The sequence below is a fragment of the Condylostylus longicornis genome, unplaced genomic scaffold, assembly GCF_029603195.1.
Source record: "Condylostylus longicornis isolate FDR11 unplaced genomic scaffold, ASM2960319v2 ptg000135l, whole genome shotgun sequence".
NCBI classification, from domain to species: Eukaryota; Metazoa; Arthropoda; class Insecta; order Diptera; family Dolichopodidae; genus Condylostylus; species Condylostylus longicornis.
In genome coordinates this window covers 14,272,674-14,298,855 of record NW_026578103.1, presented here as the reverse complement: position 1 = coordinate 14,298,855, position 26,182 = coordinate 14,272,674, and the positions used below count along the sequence as shown (strand labels likewise).

The window sequence follows — 26,182 nt, the reverse complement described above, 5'->3', positions numbered from 1 at the left end:
TTAATATAATTACTATTAATTATAAATTTTTACTACTACCACGCAAAATGTATGTATGTATATATAAAAAAAAAGGAAAAAAGTATCTATGTTTTTGGAATTTTTTCATTTTTCTTTATTTTGCTCTAGTAATTATAATAAAAAAGTTTGTTTTAATTAAAAAAGTTTAACTGGTTGCACAAAAAATAAAAAAAAATAATCTTTGTGATGCTTCATAGTTGGATTTATCAAATCATCATCATAAATGAATCTTTTTTTTTTTACTTCCTGTTTTTTACACTATGGTTGAATTATAGAAAGAAATAAGTAGGTACTATAGAAACCATAAAATTTTTTTTTTAAGAAGAAATTTTGCATTTAACATGTTTTTTAGTACTTTTACTTATTGAAGGAAGTAAATGTAGTCTACTATTCGGAACTGTGAAAGATAGTGTATTGAAGTTTGCTTATATGTACTACAACAAAAATTTTATATATGTATGTATTTTCTGTATAGATTAAAAAGTACGAAAAAATTAAATGCAAGAAACTTGAAATTTTTGTATTTCTTCCTTTTTAATTTTATTAAAAGATAAAATTGTTTTTAATGCAAGGATTTTTTTTTGATCAAAACATAAATGTATCATACATACATATAATGTAGATATATTTTGGTGTAGATATATTTTAATGTACATATTATAGATACACACAATTAATATTACATAGATTATAGATTCATACAAAAATTATATCTATTACTTGTACAAATGTAAGAAGTAAATAGACACTAATATATTATAGGATTAGTGCTTTATTATTAATTTTTTAATTATAGTATACTCGCAGTTATAATTAACATACATATACTTACATATAATGACTAATTATATTTAAGTATGAACAAATTATTTTAAACTGATTTTTCTGAAATAAGAAAAAATTCATTTTATTTGAACAAAAAACAAATTAAAACATTGTTAATATGTGTACATTATGTGTTATTTAATTAATTAAATTAATAATTAAATATTACAAACTTTTTGACTAAATATCAGAACAATCAGTGTATTCAATAATTTATTAGTTCATATTAATGTCATTCTACTGTATATTAATATTATTAAAATCGATAATATTATATATAGTTTTTGTATTTAAATATACTGAAGAGCTTAATTAGAATTTAATATGTAAATGATACTGTAAAAGTAAGTAGCTTAGAAAATATGGTATATGATCTAAAGATATTACATAATATCTAAATGTCTGCATTGCTATAATTTTTTTATTTTTTTTCATTTCGCTCTTATAATATTAACTGAGGTGAAAAACATTTTTACTGTAATTACACACGTTTTTAAATAACTACCTAAAATGGTTTGTGCACAAAGTAAATTTAATGTTATAATTTAAGAGTTTTATTAATGTATGTCACATAATGTTAAAGAAGAAATTAAATAAGAAAATATCTGTTAAGAATAAGAGAGCGGAAACCAAATTAACAGACATACAAAATTGAAAAGAATTTTTTTTTTACTTTTAATTATTGATAACTATATTTTGTAAAATCTTTTTTTGTTTTGGTTAACTGACTATGTATATAATTTATATGACCATACATGTATGTAAATGTACTTATGATGAAATTTTTTGTTAATTACATTTAGTCCGGAAATTATTTTTATTCATTCAAAAAATTACATAATTATATACTGAAAAATTTTAGAATTTAGAATAATTATTTTTTTTTTTAAATTTTCAAATCTTGGAGGTGTTTATAACATTTTCATATTTTCATTGGCAGGAGCTTGTCTAAAATTATATGAGATTTTAAACCCAGTTCCTTAAAATATGCTATTAAAAACCAATAAAATAAAAAATTCAAATGAAAGATGTTTTCGTATCTAAATCAATCTTTCTTCATTCAATAAATTAAAAAATAAAATTAATAAATTAAAGATTGAAAAGAAAATTGGAAAGATTCCTTACAAGGCTTAGTCAAATATAAATTAAAATTTTGCTTGAGTTAAGAGTTGGAACCGCTTTGGTTTTTGTTTAAAAAATGAAGTAAAAAAAATATGACATTAATAAAGGTAAAAAAATGTGTTATTAAAAAGTGCTACTGAAGCGATTCAAGTTATAAAAGTGTTACCGGGAATACTTTTTAGTTTCTACATCATATGAGATTTTATATTATGATAAATGAATCGGAATAAAAAAACTCACCATATAAAATTGAAAAACAAAAAAAAAGAATTTATTTCTAAATAAATTTAGCTTTTATAATTATTATCCTTTTGTAGTACTTCTTATATAAACTTGTATATGTGTATGTAATATGAAGAACATACTCATAATATAAAATATTCTGGCATGTGTACGTCATTTTCCTGGAAAACAAAATAAAATATGAATGATTTTAATTGACAGTGAAAGTTTTTTTTTTTGAGATTTAATAAAAAAAAAAAGAAAGTAAATAAAATACAACATAAAATAAAGTAACTATATGATATTTTGTAAAGTATGGTGTGTAAATGTGGGTAAGTCATGATTTAATATCATTTTGGTTTAAATGGTGTATTTAATATTTTATTAAAATGATTTGTCATATAATACAAATATGAACTAATAAAAGTTTCATCACAGAAAAAAATTATCCACATCCAGTTTCCTTTTAGTTTCAGTTTTTTATTATTTTTAGGTTTATAACTTTGTAATTTTTCCTTTCAGAATTGTTAAGCATTTTCGTATTTGAAACATTCATATATATAATTAAATGTGGATTTTTTATTATATATACATAATACATGTATAAATTGTTATTATCATGTCAAATATAATTATAAAATTTTTTTATCATAAATTTTTAAATAAAAAGGAAACAAATAAAACTCAGTAATTTCATAAAGTATGTGTTTTTTTTTTATTTGTTATACACACTAAGTTTCATTATTGAAATGAAAAACTTTTTGACTCAATTGAATTATAAATGATATAAAAACATAATAGGTATATTAATTATATAAAATTGCTCTATCTAGGTCTAACTATTAACTACCATTGAGAAGATAATGAATACATTTTTTCTATGTTAATTCATATTTGTATATACTGGACAAATAATCAAGCCAATATTATTTATGTATTTGGGTATTAAGTATACATCGATATTTTAACAAATTTATTCTTATAAGATGAGATGACCAACAACATTTTCGGTATGGTGAAAAATAACACATGTGAATTTTATTGTATATAAGGTTAACTATTATAATTTTTTTTTGTTATATACAAGTAAATAAAAATTGTACAATGAATATTTCATTAAAAACTTCACTTCATGAATGTTTTTAAATAATTGGATGGGTTATATACGTTTCTCTACTGAAATTAAATATGAAGAGCTTTTAGAATGTAAAGTTTAGGTTCAAGTATATGGTAATATATTCATCTTATTGTTATTATAGTTTTTAAAGATTTTTGTAATAAGTAAAATTATTTTTATCCGTTTTTAAAGTGATGCGGTGTTATAATTCCATATAAGTGAAAGAACCGCAAAAATTATTTTCTTAAATTTTTGTTTAAGAACAACAATGAATTTTATGGGGTATATGATCTGATTATGAAGATTTACTTCGAGAAAACGTTTGTCAACTAGTTGTAAGAAACCAATTATTTTTTTAATAAGTGCGAGTCTCTTATCGATATACCTATTTGTTTATATATACCCAACTCCACATAATTTCAGTAAACATTTATAATTGAAGAAAAAAACAAAATAGTTATCTCGATAGTAAGTGTGGGTTTACATTTTTTTTAATTTTTGCAAATTCATTGATTTATATTTTTTTATTCATTTATTGTTTTCGCTGTTAAAGCTGTCGCCATAACACTATTATTTCTCCAACTTGTGTGGAATAAAATATACAAATATTATTATTCACAAATTTTACTGTTTCCCAATGTTGAAACATATGTTTACGTTTCTGTAACATATGACTTAAGTAATATTAAATTCTTGCTTGATCAATTGAAACGTGTGAGACTTTTACTTATAACAACTAAAATAACTACATAACATGTATAAGCTAAATGAATTTTCCTTAGAGTTAATATACAATTTTAAGTGTATTGAATTTTTATTAAAATTTTTATTCGAATTTTTGACGTTAAAATCACACTTTTTTTTGCTTTATTTTCGATTTATTTTTGTTTTCTAAATTAAATTCTTTTCCGGATTTCTGTACTATAGCCTTTATTTCATATATGTATGTATGTATGTACATAATTCGAAAAAAAGATAGGATTAAAATGGAAAAAACATCATTGACTGTTAAGGGTTTTCAATATTATAGTGACCTCTTTATTGGGATTCCAATCAATTTCAGACATTTCAAAAGGATTTATTGAAATATTTTCCTTATTCACTACATATAATCATATAATGCATGTGTATATGGTGATACTATACACTAAATGAATAAAAGGGGATTTAAGAAAAAACAAAAGAAATTTATTCTAAGGGCTCTCGAAAATAAAATTAAAATAACGACAAGGATACTCGTATGTTGGATGATTGAATTTTAATTTAAATTTTACATTCTATTTATCATAAAATTTTATGGAAAACATTTTAAGAAAAAAAAAATTAAAATTTTTCTTTTGTTTTTCTTCACATATTGAAAAGTCTTTCAGATTTTACTTTCAATTTTTTACTTTTTTTTTTATATATTAGAAAATTTTACTAAATTTGAATTTTTTTTGTTTTCTATTTTAGACATTGAAAATTTTTCAATCGAAGGAACCTGTAATATAACTAATGCCATCAAGCAAAAAAAAAATTTCTTTTTCAAGAAATTTAGTTCATTTTCAATATCCTACATAAGTACATCAACACAGATATTGGATTAAGGAATTTAATTGAAGGTGTTAAACTTAAGATGATTTATTAAAACTGTTTTTCAGTTTTATTTCAACTTTAAAAATCCTTTAATAATATAGTTTTTCCTCGATATGCATGAACTGCGACGATCATTTAAGCGAACTAAATCACTTTCAGAGGATAGTGGCATTAGTTTTCAAATATCTAATCCTGTTGTGACATCCAGTGGTGATGATCTCGATACAACAAAAACAAATAATGAATACTCATTACGTTCTGATTCTGGATTTCGTGCACCACTTTTAAAACTAAATAATCAAACTGCCAATAATAGTGGTTCAAGTAGCAGTACAATAGCCGGTAGTAGTATATCCAATAATATTACAAATAATCGAGATACTTTAAATTATTGTGAAGTGTACTATTTGTCGCCATCAAAACGAAAAAGTAAAGAAAATTTACATTATTCTTCATCGAACGAACAACAAAAATCACGTGCTGCATATCAGAAATTTTCAAATGAAAATAATTTTGCAACAGTTCAAAAGTCGCACACATCAAATTTAACTCAAAAATCATCATTACAAGATTCAATAGCTAGCACACCATGGACAACGAATAGTTCAGTTTCCAATAAAAATAGAAATAATGGTTCTAATAACAATCGCAATACCACAACTACAAGAAATAATAATAGAAATAATAGAGGTTTAAAATGTCGTGCTTTAGAAGTATTCAATTCAAGTAATGCTGCAGATAATTCAATGAATTTGCCTTCATTTGGATATGCTGGTTTAAGAGCATTACCTGGAACTTCTCTTTCAAATCAAATCGATCAAACTTTAGATAATTTTGATATATGCAGTCATTATTCTGATTCTGTAGCTGTTATAACAAAAAATCAACCACCAGGAGCAATGCAGTTTGTAAAGAATAGTTCAATTAGTGGAAATAATAGCAGTAATACTGGTGGATCACGTTCAAATAATGTGACATTTTCAAATTGTACAGAAGAGCATTACTTGCATAGACATCGATCGCCAAGTTTTTCAAATCATACACAACAACATGAAATGAATAGTTCCAATCATGGAAGTTTTACAAGAGCTACATCATCTTCATCAAATTCAAATCGTGGCTCTTTAAGACGTAGCAAAGGACGTAGCAATCAATCATTATGTAGTTGTGATGCAGGTGATTCAACTGAAATTGTACCAGATCCTAATAGACCACTATTTCAATACAGTTTAGATAGAAAAAAGAAAAAGCATACTTATACATGTGAACAAAACGCACAAATCCTTATAAGACTGGAACGTGAGAAAAATTTAAGAAATAACAGTTGTGGAAATTTAGCAACAGCAATTACCGTTGGAAAATCATCATCTAGAAAATCTCTTGATAAACAGGTACATACATATTCATATATATATTAATATATTGTTTACAATCACATATACCTAAGCATATTTATAAAAAAACTTATTTACAAATTTAAATTCAAAAGCATAAAAATAAATAATGAAAGGGGGGAAGAAAATAAAATTAAAAGCAAAGGAAAAGAAAAATGAACGAAAAAATTAAATTATTTTATTTAGTGGAAAAGTTACAGATTTGTTGTTACTGTTATCATCGCTTTACTCCTCCGAGTTTTTTATTTTAAAATTTATATAAATTTCTGGTTCTAGAAAAAACCAAAAATCAAATTAAAGATTTTACGTATAAATACAAAATTTAAGGTATTGGTTGGATTAAATTTTTCATACGTGTACTCGTGTAGGTGGTGCAAAAGCTATTTTATCTGCCGCACTTTCTGAATTGAGTTTCTTTTTTCATGTTTATTAAAGAGAAGATTTTCTTTTTAGAAAATTTTTATTAAATTTTATAAAAAAATTTATTTAATTCGTAATTTTCTACGAGTTAATACGGATGTAACTTGCAGCTAATTTTAATCCTAATATTGCAGTTCAAGTGCCTGTTAACAAAATTTTTCCACCTTAAAGCTACAGATTTTATAAATCATTATGAAAAAGTTATTTCTCTGTAGAGAATTTTCGCCTGCAAAAATTAGAAACATTTTAGTTTCAAGTAACCATGTACGATCTATAAAACTCCTTTAAAACTAGAAATATAGCATTAAAATGTCTTCGTTTAAGAAAATTTGATTATATTATTTGACTGATATAATAAGACTGATATGTTGCTCCTTATTATTTTCATCCTGAATGTATGCAATATGCGAGTGTAAGAAAACACTACCTACATGATTACTATATGATTATTATTATGAAAAAGCACTCGATTAAATTCTTGAATGGTCTCTAATTGTATATATTGTTTTATTGGAAGTACAAAACTTATGTAAACTTTTAATTTGTTTATGAATTAATTAAAAGCAGTAATGTTTTAAGGGATTCTCGCCAGTAACACTTGTACCGTCATCTTGTTGATTGGAGAATTTATACTTGATATTATAATTAATTCTTAAAATAATACAACTTTACAATATTAATATTAATTATAATTGTTATTGTGCGTATACCATGTAACTAGTTAATAAAGATTTTCCATTTTTTTTTGTTAAATCTAAATTGAAATGATTTGCAAGAACAGCAATAGGCAGATGTATAAATTAAAGTACTATTGAACCTTATCTTCTAATTTTAATAGATAAAACTACGATTTTTTTTCTTATATGAAAATATTATTTCAATATTTTTCTGAGAAATTTTCTAGAACATTATGGGGAGCAAATTAATTATTAACTTTTACATTATATATAATGTTTATTATTTTTCTATATAAATCTATTTAATTTGAAGTAACTCGGCCCTACATAGATTTCCTATTAAATGTTTTTCTGTATTTCGTTCTATACATAAAATGAATTTATATATGATTCATAAGTAAATACTTATACAATGATGTTATTATTTTAATATTAGGGTTCATCTCTTCTTTGCGTTTATATAAACAATAACAAATAATTTAATATATTGTACAATATCCTATATAATTTGCTTAATTAAGAATATTATAATTCATAATGATGTATATGAACACTTTCAATATTAAAATAATATTCTATACTTGATCTTTATTTTAAGTCTTCAAATAGGTAAATCTTTATACCTATTCCATGAAATTGTTATATAAGAAAAAATATTATTGTTATTGCAAAAAAACAATACAAATTCACTCCATCCGATGGGTTGTTTATGGGTTAAATGTAGATATTATATACGGGTAGATTTTTGAACTATGTATATAATATATACTTACTTACAAATATTGTACTAACATAAACTTACTCATATACGAAAATAAACTGAAATATTCTATAGTGAAAAAAACTATCAAGTTTTTTATTTTGACGTCATGATAATTCTGTTACAAATCATCCACTATACTTGTATAATTAATTGCCTAGAATTTGTATATGAATTCAAGAGGTAAAGGATGATTTATATATACGTACTTTGCATACATTTATATATAGTTATAAGCATATTCACATAAAAAAGATTAAATGTGGTGCATTAAACTAAATTGACTTCTATTATATACACACTCTTATACTATATGACTTACGAGTGTATATAAGACCTAGATCATATTTGATATTTTTATTGTTTCATTTTTACTATAAAAATTTTTTTACAACTTTTTTCATCAACTTGTTATGTTTTAACTATATTTTAAGTTATCAGCAATGTGAAAAAATATAAATATGTACATATATACGTGATAAATTCGTGATGTATAATTGTACACAAAAATATCAGTGCTAGAGTTGCCAAATAAATAAAAAAATATATAAAAACTAGATGTAGTATAATAGATAAGGCCCTCTCTTTCCAATGTATACCAATACACAACTCCTGTGTATTATATAGGTTTATATAATATAATATAGAATGCAGTCTTCAAAAGTTCAAACTTTAATGAAATAATTAAAAAAGTTTTCTTTGCATCTGGAAAATTAAATTTTCGAAAGGAATATTTAATTTTTGTGTTAAACCCATGTATATGCAGTCTTTGACTTTTGGTATATGCACCTACTCAAAAATTTTGTTAAATTAATATTAAATAATTTTAAATTGTATTTAAAGCGAATTTTAGTTTAAATAAGAGAAAATATTTTAAATATTTGCCGAAAAGAAACTTAAGATTTTCGTGGAAGAATAAGAAAAATTCATAACCTCATGTCTAGAAAAATGAACCTTATGTCTAGAAAAGTCGAAGATTAAATAAATTTAACTGTTATATTAATAATTTATACCAAAATTCATAAAGAATCTTTTTTATTGTTTAACAATATTGAAATATTAAAATTTTCATAATCAATATGAAATAAGATAATGAAAAGTTTTTTGAAGAAACCGTACTTTTGTACATTGTGGGTAATTAAATATTGTTTTTGTCAGTTTTGGATTGAAAAACTTTTAACTATATACACGTCATGTATTTCTTTTCTAACAGGAAGACAAGAATATAAGTAGTATTTGTTCATTATAGTTAGAATTTGTACTCATGATCACAATTTATTCATTAAAAGTTTTATTCAATAAAATTATGTGAAGATTTTGTAACACAATATAAATTTATTTAGGAGGCAAATAAATAGAGTACAAAAAATATATTTAGTAGAACTGTTTTAATTCTAATTGAATTGTAGTTTCTTTTAATTTATTGTGTCTGAATTTGGTCAAGTATAACTAGGAATTTTCCCATTGATTTTTAAACTAGTATGTATAAGGTAAGAAACTGTAATTTTTCGAATATTAAGTGTGCATGTAGGTCGGTATGGACAATATTAGCGACAAAAAAACGTTCTTTAAAAGAAAATATTTAAAAAAAGGCAAAGAAAAATGTGGTCCACAAAAATTTTTCAAGATTTTTTTTTTTGAAAACTGGTCCTGCTCAAGATATGAAACTTCGGATACGATTTTGTACTTCAATATAAATTATTGAAATTTTCTATATTAATATACAATGCAGGTGTTTTCAACTTTGATCATGATCAAAATAAACCTTTTTATATTTTTGGTTTTTTAAAGTCTTTGAAATTTTTGGCACATTATAACATAAATTTATAATAGAACTAAAGCAGTGAGCGGCAACGGTGAACGATTTCTGTTGTTAACCTATAAAAAGACCGGAACGATAAAATCAAATAAAAAGTATTTTCACATATAACGTCACTCACTCATGGAAACACATAATGTTAACGGTAATCGGCAGCGGTAGAATAGGAACTCAGCCTATTTTACCGCCAGAGGTGAAATTCGCGGCGGTCATTTTGCTTGATTTTGGACAGTCTCATTTAATTATGTGTATTCTATATATGAACTTTGAAATTTCAACGCGAAAAAAGCTATTTTGTTTTCAATTTTATACGACGAAAGGAAGGAAATCTTATTTTTAGTATATAAAAGCCTCTTCGCTTGTTGACTGAACTTATTAGCTTCAAAAACGGTGACTATAAAATTTGAAAAAAAAATTGCGTTGGATGCGAAAAAGTTCTTCTTACTTAAAAATTAATATATATACAAATATGTTACAATATGATCCTCACTCACTTTCTTCTCACCTAGACGAGAAAGAGTGTGACCATAATTACAATCAAATTTAAATTATGTACGTGTGTGACATTAAACATAATAAACAAATTATTTTGTGGATTAGCTGGCATTATGTTAACTTTATACTATGCTAATATATATGGTGCACATTTTATTTATATAATTATGTATATAGTATATACAAGTGCATATGCACTTATGCATGATTAATTTAAACTTTCATTTTGTATAAGTATTAATAATATATTTTTTTTTTCTTTTTATTATTCTCTTTTCCACCGTTTCAATGTAACCTTCGTAATAATCACAAAAATATATGCAAAATAGTTGGCGAATGAAGGAAATATGCCGCAGAATAGCTCCTGTGATGAAACATCATTTGATTATCCAGATTTGAATAATAGTATTGAGGTAATAAACTTTAAATATGCGATTTATATTATAATAGTGTGAATGGATTATATATGTTTGTATAAATTTGTATACATATGAAATTTTTATATGTTCAAGTGTACTTATATATTAATTTTATTATATTGGTATAGAGCTTTGTTATATTTGCTCATAAAAACCATTTTTTACTGTCATTTTGTTGCTGCGATTTTTTATAACATTTTTTAGTATTGTCTTTTTAATAATTTTATCCTTTGAGCTTTTTATAGTTTTTGAATTAGTTTTTTTTTTTGTTTATGAAGTACTTCCTAAAATTATAATAAATATGTTGGAAGGGAAGAGAAAAGTGTAATAAAAGAAAAAGTGTCAAATGATAGAAAGGTGCTTTAAAGGGATTAACATACCTTGGATATTTAATATTAAATTTTAGTAACTGGTCAAAATGTTAGTAAAGAAACTTATGTGAGTCCAATAATATTGAAAAGAAGAGTAGATAACTAAGTGCATATTTTCGGTAAGATGCCACATCAAGTTGAATTGCAAAGTTTGGCAGTTTAGTTGAGATTGCAGCAAGATAAATGAATTCGTCTTTTAAGTTTTTTAAGAAAACTTGTGTACTTGCTCAGGAAATTTGAAGTCTTATTATCTTAAGTTAAAAATTTTTTCATATTATCAAACATTGACAAATTTTTTTACAATTAAATGATTTCTCTTACCTTTGTAAGTGATTGCATTTAGTTTGAACAATTTTTTATTAAAAAATATTCAACTTGTTTCTTGAAGTATCAATTCAAAAATTCAATCAAAATTATACCGAATATCAACTAACAGAATTAATATCACCCGTTTGCTTAAAAAAACTATAATATAATTTCAATATCGCAACCTCCTGTGGGTTTAGTTCATATTGTTATGACATATTGAAAATACCCAAGTCATTTTTACACTGTTTAAATCTAAAGGTATCAGCTTTCCTTTTCTACTAAAAGGCATGATTGTTGATTTTCAGTGTATCGAATTACGGTATTAAACTAAAGGATATTTTACGTTGGGTTTTCGGCGTAATATTTGGCGTAATCCTCTTATCTTTTATTTTTAATTTAATAAAAATGTAAATTTAAGCTTTCAGTTACCTGATTACTCATCTCGATGTAATTCTTTCATTTGTTATTCCCTTGAAAATGCATTTGTCAAAATATGCTAGTTGAATTTTAAAAAAATTATTTATTTTTTACAAATTAATAGGACAAAATTCGCTGTTTCATAAGGCTTTGATATGTTCAAAAATTCGCTGTTTCATAGGGCTGTTTCATATGTTCGGTTGTATTTTTTATTAAATGCTTTCGCTTTGGATCATTTAAATAATAATTTTAAATGAACCTCGATAAATAACTCTTGCAAAAATTGATTTACAATTTAAATTCCAATAATAATTACTGTTTAATTAGAGGTATTTTAAATGCAATCGTAAGGTTTATAATAAGTATCGTCGATGACCTCTCATTGTGTAAATTTTCATTTACCTTTATTATAAATAAAGGGGTAAAAATAAAATAGAAAATCGCAAAGTACTGCATTGGTCTTTTTTTTTAAATTTTAGATGAGTAAGTAACTTTTATTCATTTTAGGAATAAAAAATATTAATCTATTACTTATTATTGAAAGAGTAGGTATATAGAATTTTGCATTTATGTGTTTAAGCTGGTGGTTGGAATAAAAATTAGAAATTTCAAACCCTCGTCAAATTCACAAAATATTTTATTTAAATTTTTTTTTGGTTTGTGTTCAGAACATGTTATTATACATTTATTTATTATTTTAATTTAAAATTGTTCCAGTTATAAAATGATTGACTTTCAATGGTTGTTAATTTAAAAGTTAATTTTAATTGATTTAAACAAAAACAAAAAATGTAAAAAAGTAAAATATTTATTCATTCAGTAGTACAGTATACTACTATATTTTCAATCAGGCTTTCTCATTCTGAATGTAGCTTACAGTAGTATTTTGGGATATCAGAAGAGAAAACGGTTAGTATATTAAATAAACCCATAGTAATAAAACTCGTTGTGAGTCTTCAAAAAAATCGGTCGAAGGCGATTAAATTTAAATGTCACCTAAAATATAATTTTCAAAAAAAATTATTCAACACTATTTTGCTAAAAGTAGTCAAATTAATATGTGCTCTTATTGCATAACTCCCGCCTTTCTAACGTATTCGTATCCCGCCATTCGTAACGTATATTCGTATTACGGAGTTGATAAAATAAGTTTTATAGTTTATTCATTCAACTAATAGAAATCTAGTTTATATAGGAAGCCCTTTTATTCTGATAACATGTTTTTTTAAAAAAATAATAGGAAAATAAAATAAAACTTTTAAAAGTAGTAAAAAAATTACATATTATGTGAATTGAAAATATTATAAACCTTTATGTAAAAATTAAGATGTAAGGAAGTATAGCTTTCATCACCATTATGCTCCTACATAATACAAATTTTTATTAATTTCAAAATAAGGAAAAGAGCACACGCGTTAAACATAAAAATTAACAATTTTAATATTAAACAATTTGAATTTAAAGGAAATTTTTTTTTGTTTTAATAATTTTCCTTTTTGAATTTTTTTTTAGAAAAATAAAAAGTGCATATTTTAATAGAATTTTCTGTTTGGGAAGGTCTGTCTAAAAGTAATTTCTTTTCTATTTTATTTGAAAACAAGACCCTTTTCTCTTTTTAATTTTTTTTTACATAACTACCTACTATAAAATTTATTGAAAGCAGGACATATTGCTAATGATTCGTAATTCAAATATTCAAAAAAAAAACAAAAATGAGAAGAAAAACAGAAACCTCATTATTTTTTACTTTTTGTTTTATAATTTTTTTTTGTTTTCTTTTATAAACTGAACTTTTTATTTGGCCCTACAACTCATTAAGAATTGAGGTAAAAAAAAAAGTTAGGGATATTAGATGCTTTTCTTTTACAATATATCTATACAATATTTATGTGAATTCAGTATAGGACTATGTCTTATTGTTTATCTGTGTAAATTTACACAAGGTAATGGAAAAAGTTTTTCTTTATATTTAACATACTTTACTTAGCTGTTGTATTTTTTGTGTTTTCATTTTTGAATTCATTAAATGCTCCTTACTTGTTATACATTATTTTTGTTCAGATCATTAACTCAATACAAACACACACAAAACAAAAAAAGACAAGGAAAAAAAAAATACTCCTTATACTTTAAAGATACTTTAGATACTTAAGTTATTTGAAAGTATGGAATAAAAGATGCAAAATAAAAACCATATTATATAATATTCATATTTTTTTTTGGTTTTTCTATGTATGCATAATAAAGATTCTTTTATTCCTTTTGAAACTTCAGAAATGATTTTTTCCTATTTTCTTCTTTTTCATCCTTTATTACTTGCATCAAATTGTATATGTATAAATATTTAGAATATCTTGTATATATATACATATATATTTAATAATATCATAAATATCTAATACAAATTTTCATCATTAGTAATTATAAGCCTAAATTACTATTCTTTTATTTACGATTTTAACGATTTGCTTTATGCTAATTATTTTTGTGTATAATAATGGTAAATAATGACAGAAGTGTACATAAGGATGTGATGAGAAGAAAGTTATGATAAGAAGAATTTTTTTTTTACTCATATTTTAGGAGAGATTGGAGTTTTAAACGCTGATTAAAACATATTCTGCATAATTTGCATAGGACCTATAATAGGTTATGGGGCTCTATAAGTCTGTACATTGATATTATTTTTATATTTTCAGTTCTTGTAGTTCAGATCTTCCTTTAACTTATTTTAAACTTAATATAGCATTAAGTCACGTTCAGAATTGGGTTAAACACACTATTTAATAAAATTATACACTATTCATTAAAATTCTACAGTTTTCTTTAGGTAATTTTTTTAAGATGCTTATATAAAAATTCTAAACAGTACCTTCGTGAAACTCGTGTTTCTGTCATTTTCTATGTAATTCTAAAAGAATAAAATGTCAAAATACTTCCGTAGACCCAATTTACTCAAAAAAATTATTAATTTTTTCTACAATTTATTTATTTTTATACAAATAATTTTTTTACTGGGTTTATGTTTCTACACCAAGTCCGTAACTCTTACTTGTCTCGGCTAACTCAAACCAAAACTTGGTTAACAAATTGAATATCCATAAATTAAACTCAAATATTATAAACATTTTGTGCCAAACGTTTTACTTGAGGTATAAAGGTACAAAGGCTGCAATACAAATAAGAACATACAAGCGGTGATAGTATAAAGATAATATTTACTTTTTATATGCAACCTTCACAGAAGGCATCTGTGACTGACTTTGTGTGGCTGCTGCCTTTTTGCACGCTGTCGGAGCTCCGTAAAGTTAACTGCGAAGTTGTTGAGGATGGATAGAAATCTGGTTCGTGCTATTGCGAATATATTTACTGAACATTGTCCAGTAAGGTATCACCTGAATAAACTGGAGAAATCGGGCTCCCTCTTCTGCAGATTTTGTGGGGGCGATGACGTGTCACATTCTCTGCGACTGCTCGATACTGGCTGTCCATCGTCGCTATTGTCTTGGGCTAAGTTTATTGAGCGTTCAGAAACTACTGTCAAATTCTCGAAACATTTGATTTTTTATCATATTATTTATTATTTATATAGTAAAATTTTAATAGTCTTTTAGTTTCCCAGTCATGTATTCATATAAGAAGGAAAATAAAACTGAAAATTTTTAATAATTGTTTTCTGAAATAATGTTAAATAATATTTTAAACTCAGATATAAAATTTTCTTGAATCTTAATATTGAAAATCTTAAAAAAATATTTAATCTTTCAATAATGCACCAATATTTAAATTTATCATGCAGCAAAAGTATTTTATAGTATTTCCGTTTCATTTTGAAACGTGATTTTTCATTAAATTTTTTTATAAACATAGGAATAAATATGTACACGAAAACTATTTTATTCCTTAATATTAATCTATATATAATGTATGTATACATATACATATGTATATGTTTGTATGCATGTACCTCTCAATATAGTAATTTATTTGCGAATGAAATACGAGTAATATATTTTTATAAAATGAAATATTTTAAATATCGTCGTACACTTTAAATTAAAAAAATAACTTTTTTTTTCGATTATTTGCGAAGATATTCCGAATCGTAAAAAAAACCGTTATAAATCAAAAGAAATTACAAAAAAAAATTTTTTTAGTGTAGTACACAATTTTTTATCACTTCTTGATAAAGAAAAGAAATTTTTAATTGAAATCATTGTTCTTTGATATAAAATGGCGAATAATATTTTCAAAATTATATAGTGTTCGATTTAGAATTAGCACTCTAAATTTATAACTTTCAATTGCATATCGCTATATACAAAGTTAAAAGAAGTAGTTATGAAGTTTTATTCTAGCATAAAGTTTTCTACTTTTATACAGAAAATAACCTTTAAATTACAAACTATCATTTAGAAACAATTTTTTTAACTACTAGAAGTAGTCTGAAGTGTTGCGTATTTTTATAAAAGGAACGACAACAAACAATTTTATAATTATACCTTATTCTCATTTTGTGTGGATCGAAGATATTTCTATGTAAATTTACTGTCTTTTTATTGTTTCTTCAACTGAAATTGTTTTTATAATAAAATTTCAAGTACTTATACAAATAAATATATATATATATATATATATTATCGTTTCAAGTTTTTATTTTATCCTGTGATCAATAAATTATCTCATCATAATCAACGCAATCATTACCCCTTAAATGCGACATTCCAAAATTATTTCTCTTTTTTTTTTACTCTATAAAAATTTCGCCTCTTTCTCATACCATTAAACTTTTTTATTTTAATGTTTTTGTTTTGTTATTTTGAAGGAATAAAAATCCTGACAGAATTTTTAATGATTATATGAATCGTAAAACTTTAATTTCATTGAAAAAGAGAGAAAAAAAAATATCACAAAACAGAAGAATATTCATTTATTATTTAAATTTTAATTAAAAATAAAAAAACAATGAAACAAAAAGAATCTCATTTTTCTATTTTCTCTTTTTTTTTTATTACAATTCACCAATCATTTTATGTAAACAAATACAAACGTAAAATTTTTATTTCGTAGTTTTGCTTTTTATGTATGAATGTGTACGGTTGTTATATAATATTAGCGGTAAACAAAAAAGAATCATTAAGTACATTTTTTTACAAATTTGAGTTTTCAATGAAAAATTTTTCTAAAATAAGTATGTATGTATGTAATTTGAAAATAATATGACTTTTTGATATATTTGCAGAGTGATTCGGCAACTGATGTTGATATACCACCTCCACCACCTCCCCCTTCTGGTCGAAAATTGTCATTTAAACAGCTTCAAGATAACTTTATTGATAGTTTTGCTGCACAAACAACTACAGCTCCAACAACATCAATGTTAACGAAAAAACAACCATTTCAATCTCAACTACAAAATTCAAATCATCAACATCATCATCATGCAACAACAAATACTGTTTCTTTTAATATTAGTGGTAGCACAAATAATAGTAATAATAATAATAACAATAATAATGACAACAATAATAGTAATAACAATACAAATAATAATAATAGTAGTGGTAACAATAACAATAATAATAACAGTAACAGTAGCAATTGTTTTAAATCGACCACTAATACAATAGCTAGCAATTTAGGTTGTAATATAGGTGAACAAATGCTAAATGATTGTACTTCAACGATATTAAATTGCGCTAATGTTGGACAACTTATGGTTGCATCAGCAATTGCATCAACATCATCATCTCAATCAGCAGCACAAGGAACAACTGCAACAAATGCTCAATGTAATAACTCAAATAAACCAGATTTATGTCAAATGGGTAATAATAGTGGTAAATTAAATATATTAAATACAGCAGATAAACGAAGGCTTGGAATTTTAGAACAACAAAAACATCAACAACATAATTTACATAATCAACAGAAACAACATATGTTATTATCGGATAACAATGGCAATATGAAACGTTCGAATGCTGAAAATATTCCGTTAACACCATATCCTTTTATACGTGACGATTCATACTTACCGTGTTTTAAAAGTAGTAATAGTATTAAAAACCCGATCGGTATAAATGCTGAAGAGTCGGTTTTCTTTTATCATCAAGAACCGCCTCAATACAAACCGAATTTCGATAATCGACCATCAATACAAAATAATTTCGGTGTTGGAACTAACGGTAAATATAATACTATTGGACCAAGTAATTGTTACGCTAAACAATTAGCTAATCATCATCAAACAAATGATTTTTGTGATTTTCCACATTTACAATCTCATCAAACAAAGAGTGGTATTAGTGAAGCAATTTGTAATGGTGGAACAAATTTAATAAATGGAAGATATTTTTCACAATCCTTGACTAATTTTGCATTTACTGGTACTGGAACAGATGGCAATCATTCACATGGTTCATTTGATGTTAGAAATATTGATGCTAATGCTCATCAACATTCTCATAATCACAATTATCATGATTTTGGGGCAACTATTTTACCTTATACACAATTTAGAACACCTGGAGCAACACGTTTAACTAATTTTGGAAATACTGGAAATACTGGAATTAGTACGAGCACAACAACTGTCAACGGTGGACTAAGTTGTAGTTTTGATAATTCTTTAATTAGTTGTTCATTTACTACAATCGGTAGCGGAAATAGTGGCCTTAAGGGTGTTAGTGGTAAAGATCAAATACATCAACATTCAAATTGCAGCAATTTAAAGGGATCAAGTGCAGGTTTAAGTGGAGATTCTGGTTCAAGTTTAATGCCATGGAAACATAGACAATGTCCTTCAAGAGGTTCATCTAGTTCTGCAACAAATTCGTTGAGTAAGTAAAATTATTTTCGTGTTCAATAAATTTTGATGAAATAAACTGCCTTTTTTTAAAATTAGTTTTTAGATTGATTTCCAAACCCTGCTATATATATGTATGAATTCTGTAGTACTAAACTTTACCTTTAGAAATGTTTTTCGTAACATACAGCAGCTAAATCTGAATTAATTTTTACCTTTTTATTTTTATAGAATTCGATTTTGCAAAACATTGGCTTGCAGTTAGTTCATTACTTTTATTGATTGGTGCTGCAAGTGTAGCTGTTCCATTGGCCTTACGTGTTGCTGCAAGTAAGTAATCAATATAAATAATAAAAATTTAGAATAAAAACTCACAATATTTTTGAATTGTTTTTTTAAATTTGCAATTAATTTAAATTTTTTTTGCTTCAGGCGCCCCATTTGAAGAACGTTTGCAAATAGCAACACAAATATTAGAAACAGTGCCTTTAATTGATGGGCATAATGATTTACCTTGGAATATAAGGAAATTCTTACATAATAAATTAAATGATTTCAAGTAAGTCTTGTATATAGAATCATTTTTTTTTATTTTTGTATAATAATTTGATTATTAAGTAATTTTTGCCTTGATTGATTTTGATATTAGTTTTACAAAACTAATTAAATTCGTTATTGAAACATTTTTTGTAAAATTTTTGATTGAATAAGTTTTTAGTTAAATTACGCTTATCAAATTTAGTCATCTTTTCATTCAAAAACGCTTTAATTAAGCTATTAAATTGTTGTAAGTCTCCACTTGTTAGATTTAGGAAGTTTCATCACAGAATTTTTAGAAATCTCGGTGTTGAAGTTTAACTTTAGGAAAATTAAAAGTTCACGACACTAAAGTTAACGAAGGATTTTTAACACAACTTTTCAATTCAAGAAACCTTTAAATTTCATGCAAAATTTTTCATCAAAAAATATTTTATTGTATATTTGCAAAGAATCAAAGACATATGTGCAGGACTAAAATAAAAAAAAATATATAACAATTTTCTATGCAGTTGAAAAAAGAAAGAAAAAAGAGATCGAAATTTTTGAAACATATAAAAATTGGAACAATATTTTCCTGAATTTCTTTGAAAAATTTTATTATATTTTACCAAACAAACTCAATATGCAATTAAATTCTATATGTAAATTCTTATGTAAACGGATTGATATCGAAAGAAATAATAAATATTTTACATAATTTCCAATTGAACACAAACACATACCCTGTAAGCGTATATTTAGTGAGCTTACTTGCATGCAATATTAGTAATTTACCTCAATTTTAATTCATTTTGAAATCATAAAGTAGATTTTTCTTTTCAAAAACTTCAGTCTAACTATATTTGAGCGTCCAATTTCATATTTTCATTTAATAAGAGTTAATTAACTTTTAATGGTATTTTTATAATGTCAGTTATAATATATATAAAGGTGTAAAAATAACAAAAATGTTATAAAAGAGTGTAGGTACATATATAGCAATAGAAAAATAAATGAAGATGAAAAAAAAGTAACCCTAAAACCCAAAAAGCATTGGTGTGGGAATTGAGGAATACTAAGGCAAACTTTACTTTTATTTTTTCATTTTAATTTTTTTTTCTTGCTGTTTATATTTGTATACTGGATTATTTCTTTACCATGAAGAGAAATTAAGTTGTTCCTTTGAAACTTTGTATTCAAAAAAAAAAAATAAAAATAATATTCTCATTATATTTGCTTTTCTTATTCTTATATTTTTTTCTCTTCTCTTTTATTTTCTATATTTGTTTTTTTCTTTTGTTGCTGTTATGCTGTTTTATAATCATCAACCGTTATTCTCTCTATATATTCTATTCTACTCAGTTTTGATGAAGATCTTAGAAATGTTACGCCTTGGGCCAAAAGTCAGTGGAGTCATACAGATTTACAAAGGTTACGAAGTGGGAGAGTATCAGCTCAGGTAAGTTTTATATATGAATAATATTAAATTGTTAATAAGAAAAATATGATGAGAAAAAAAAAATTAAACAAATAAGGTAAACAAGGCTAAAAGAAAACGAAAAAAATAAAAACAAATAAAGGAAAACAACACAAAGTAGAAATGAAAGAAATTCCTTAGAAAACAATAAGGGTTTTATTTTTCAGTAAAGTTTTAATTATGGCTTTTTGAATGCCAGAATGTCTGTCGGTCATAATAATATTTTTTGCCAGGTGAAAGAGATATTAAAACGGGAAGAAAATAAAAAAAAAAGTTATATAAGTTGATTTTTTTTCTCTTATTTCTATTTTGCGTGTCCTTAAAATATGAATTTGAATCTTTAAGAAAAGACAACAAAAAAAAAAAACAAAAACTTTTTCCTTAATTTTATGAAGAATATATGGAGGCAAATAATTGTTTTTGTAAGAAAAAAAAAATTGTTTTTTTTTTTTTTTTTGTTAAGGATTCGTTCTGATTGTTGTTGTTTTTAGTTTTTCACTTCAATTTGAATAAAATGAACGATTCTTTTCAATTTATATACTGTATACCATGCACATACGTATGTATGAATGTAAAGAATGGCTGTTCAATTATGTGTATGCAAATATACTTGTAATTTTAAAGATATAGGTGCTAGATTTCACTTGTATGTTGGTTGTTGTTCACTGATTTTTTTATTTATTCACCAAATTTTTTGTTCAAATGGTTTGACCAGTTTAGAAAATTCTTGAAGCATTATTTAATAAATATAATTTTTTCAAACGCTTTCGTATTAAATCAATTGAAATATTTTGGAATTGACGTTGTAAGGTAAAATGGGCGATAATACGGCGCTTTAATAATTATAAGAAAGAGATCTAAAAACAAAAATTTTATAGTGCCGTTTAAGTCAAAGAAACACATTAATGAAACCAATACTTTTTATAAAAAGTTCTGATATACATAGTTAATAGACATAGTCCACATACGAGTTTACATCGTATTTTACATAGCTTTTGTAAACAATAATTATTGAATAAGTGGCGAATATTTAAAATAAACGCAATTCATACAATCATTGCTTCGTATTTCCGAACACAAGCTAAATAATAGGAAAATTATATTACGTTCCTAGAAGGACTAAGATCATAATGTTCCAATATTTTTTAGAATATGGCCGTAGGAAGTAAAATAGGCGAAAGAGATACCCTTTTAACTGACATTAAAAATTAATATGAATGTGCCTTTAGTTTGAAGAATAGTGCATACTTTGTAATAATGTAGCTTTCTGGAGTTTCTTTTGTTTTGATTATTTAAATAATACTTTTATATTTTTTTTTTGTTTTCCATATTATTATTTTGGTATTAAATCGCATTCATATTATGAGAAATTAATTTTAAATTTGATTTGGTAAGAGTATAGACTTTGTAAATAAATTTTTATCAATTTCTCAATTCTATATTCCATGTTGTCTATGTATAATATTTCACAAAAGAGTCTTTAAACAAATCATCTTATTAAATTTATATACAATTGTGTATCTTTAAGTATACATATAGGAGCAAATATTGACTTAATCATCTATGATAATAATTCCAGCTTTTGTCTATACTTTGTTTTATTTCATCATTTTTATTTTTCTTTGTCTAGATATGTTAGATTTTATGATATTTTCCCTTTGTTTTTTTTTGATTTTATGTCTCCAGAAGGAATCAAAGTATATCAGTAAGGTTTTTAAATGGTTAAATTTTGATAGAATTCAAGATTTTATTATAAAAAGCCAACATAGACTTAATATTAAATGTCTAAAAAAAAAGGAAAAATGTTTATATGTATTTACGAATATACATATATAGGAATGTATATAACATATTATGTGTATATGTATTATGTATCAATGCTAAATCTGATACAACTTATTACATATTATAGCACATGTTTGTTTTTGTATGCAGAATCAAATCATTTGGCTTTTTTTGCCTTGAAATCCAAAAAAAAAAAATTTTATGTTGTTTTGATAGGGGAATATTATATGTACATGTGTATAGAAGATGATAAATAAAACATGTTCCAAATACTTTTGGGATTCATCTTTATTTCTGTCAGATGTTTCAAATTTTTTAAATAAATATCCAAAAAAAAAAAATTCTCAATTATGACATGGCTTTTATTATAAAGATTTTTTTAAATATTTTCATAATACATAGATTACATAATATTTTTTTTTAAAGAAAACTTGAAAACTATTTAAGATGAATTTATATTTTGGTACAATTTTTGAATATTTTTGCTTCAACGAGGAGATAAATTTGCTTCTGATGTCCACTTCAGTCAATGAATGATTAATATTTTATTTTTAGTTAAATTCAAAATGTTTGATTGCATTTTATCTCATAGAACTATTGAACTATTGAAGAAATATTGAAGAACAAGTGTATTAATAAGTAATTTGCATTATAGTCTTTCAAATTAGAAAAAAGATTTGAATTTGCAAAAAAATTCTTACAAGCCCAGTTGTTTTTTAAAATATTTTCTTGTATCGAAGTGAAGCAAAACAATTTTCTTGTCTTTTTCTACTCGAACCTCAACTTTACTTTACGTTATTTCATAAATGGCAAATTATAATTTGCTTTCAAGATACTTAAAGTGTCTAAAGAATCCCATAATTCTCGTTGAAATAACCTTGTGAATCTCATGATTATTTTATTACTAAATATTATTAATAATGCATATTGTTAATTTCTATTAATTATTATCAATTAAATAATTAAATTGTATACGTGTTGAATAATTAAAATTAATTTGTATTGATTTTGTAAATTATTAATACTTATGCAAAATGAAAAGAAAAACCAAATAATTGCGATACCAGTCAGCGTTTTCACTTCAAACATTTTTCATAGATTTTGTTTGATTTAATGATAGTATGATGAAAATTAAATAATTAAATTTTGTAATAATGAAATAGTAACACAGTAACTTTTTCCATTAGATTTTATTAAAATAAAAATTACGAATGATAAAATTTTATTTTCGCGCACGATCGTTATTTTTGTTTTCTCGACAGACAGCGTTTTAATATTATATGTATATGCAGTGTATTATGTGTATGAATTTTTATGTGAATTTTCAAAAATGAAAATTTTATAAGAATATTTTATCATATAAAAATACTATTTTTTGAAATTACTATTTTTTTATACTAAAAAAATAATTTTGAATTTCACTTTTCATGAATAATGTTAATTCACAGAATCCATGATGAATTTCTCATGCCTAGACAATGTTCATATTATTATGTGTTTTCAATCAAACAAATCCCGTGAAACATGTTTGTTTCCAATTCGTTTGATTTCATTTAAATTTAATTATAAGTTTAATGTATAAACAACAGTGGATTTTGTTTGATGGGATAGAAAATTCTTAATTTTCTCATACTAATCAAAATCAATAATCAATATTTTTTTGATGTGTAAACACATCTTTATATTTAAGTCTACCTAAAACATTGTTGTTACTTTTTTTAAATTTGTCATACCTACATATGAACATACACATTTAATTACATAATCTAAATATATCATCTTTTTATATTCGTTGTTCACTTTTTATGTTAATTTTGCGGAAATTTTATCATAACATTTTATATACATGCTTATATTATGTGTGTATTTATGTACATTATGTATACCACTTTTGAATTTTGCGATTATTAGGACGCCTACAATAATAATAAATTGAATGGCTGAATTGTTATTTTCTTTAAAAACTTCATTGTTAAGATAAGCATTATGTAGTATGTAAAATATTATATATCAATAAAATAGTTTGTATTTATGTTCGTATGTATGTCAATTAATACATTATTATGATATTATGGTTTCTAGTTTCTATTTTATGTAAATTATACCTATACATATCTCTATACTTGTATATCACATATACATATATAATTTATGTTGTAAAAATATAATATTTTCTTTTTATTTTCTATATCCTTGATATATTTAGAAATATACACTTATAAACATAAAAAGTAGGTATTTGTTTCTTTTCTGTTTCTGGGTCATATTGCTAACTAAACACAAAAATATAAAAAAAAGCACATAAAATAACAGAAAATAAAACGAAAAACAAAAATGAAAATGAAAAATTATTAAAGCTAAGATGGATATTTTGCTTAAGGGAATCATTTGATGGATATAAAATTACCCTAGCAAAAACATAAACAATAAACACATAAAAATGTCCTGTTTTGTATATGGCTCGTGTTATAAATGCATATACATATATATATAATAATATATATGTATGTATATATTTGTTATATTTATCTTTAAATCAGGAAATAATTAGGTCTTCACTTGTCATTCGAGCATATTTTTTTTTCTGTTATACTTTCTTATTTTTTCCTTGTTTTTTTACTTTGTTTTATTTTTTTGTTTTTTGAAAATGTTGTTTTTTGTTTTCTTTTCTTTTTAAAAGAAAACGAGATTTCTTACAATTTATTTATACTCATATCTGAAGTTTCTTTAAAAATATTTCTTCGGTCTTGTTTATAGATTAATTATGTGTTTTTTTTATACTATACATATACAGTGAAACCTGTGAAACAAATTCCCCTGTATCATGTAAGATGAGATCCCAAGGGAAAATAAAAGTACAAATTTTGTATCTATATTTAGAGTTATGGATGACCACAAAATGTTATTAGGAATGTGCTTAACGTGTAATTTTACGCCCTCATCCATCCTCATAAGATGTTTATGTAGAATTCTTTAGAGACGCATATGTTTTTAAAGAATTTTTTTCTTATATAGTGTAACACTGAAAAAAATCATATCTATAATGCTTTAAACAATTTCAAAGATCATATTTTTGCTTTGTAAATACAATATTTTATAACTCATTGCTTAAAGTAGAAACAATTTTTATTTTTCTATAACAAAAACATATTCCAATATTTCTTATAGTTAAACGCGGTAAAATAACTTCAATATGTAAAATGTGTAGCAATTTCGCTGATAATCTAATTATGATATACGAATTTTGTAATAAAAGTATATAAAAAACTCTTTTGTTTATAGCCCTTTTGTGTTTTCCAAAATAAAATGCAGTTGAATAAGAAATGTTTTGTTAGCCATAAGTTTTAATAAAAATATAACCAAATAAGAAAAAACTAATTTATAATGTGCTACAAAGTATATTTTTCAATTTCTCGAAAAATATTCTGAATTTAACTAAAATTTGTATAGAAAATTATTGTAGCTCATTCAGACATTTCTTTCATTCAAATTAGTATGGGTGTCGTGATTTTGGAAATACTGTCTTTGAAAAAAGTATCTAATTTAGATAAAAAATTTTTTCTCAGTGAATGCTGGCGGAAATAATTCACATTTAAATTCATATGTTAAAACTTCCATAATTTTTTAATT

General features: G+C 24.1%; 1 protein-coding gene across 1 annotated transcript in view; it reads left to right on the top strand.

Annotated features, from left to right (window-relative positions):
- LOC129615159 (sugar transporter SWEET1-like) overlaps positions 1-26,182 on the top strand; it is a 322,754-nt gene that overhangs the window by 201,029 nt on the left and 95,543 nt on the right. Inside the window, exons 4-9 of the mRNA XM_055530253.1 lie at positions 4,760-6,273; positions 10,777-10,860; positions 17,206-18,805; positions 19,003-19,101; positions 19,204-19,330; positions 20,653-20,749. Of these exons, the coding sequence (XP_055386228.1) occupies positions 4,996-6,273; positions 10,777-10,860; positions 17,206-18,805; positions 19,003-19,101; positions 19,204-19,330; positions 20,653-20,749 (3,285 nt within the window). The 5' untranslated portion in view covers positions 4,760-4,995. The remainder of the gene's footprint in view (positions 1-4,759; positions 6,274-10,776; positions 10,861-17,205; positions 18,806-19,002; positions 19,102-19,203; positions 19,331-20,652; positions 20,750-26,182) is intronic.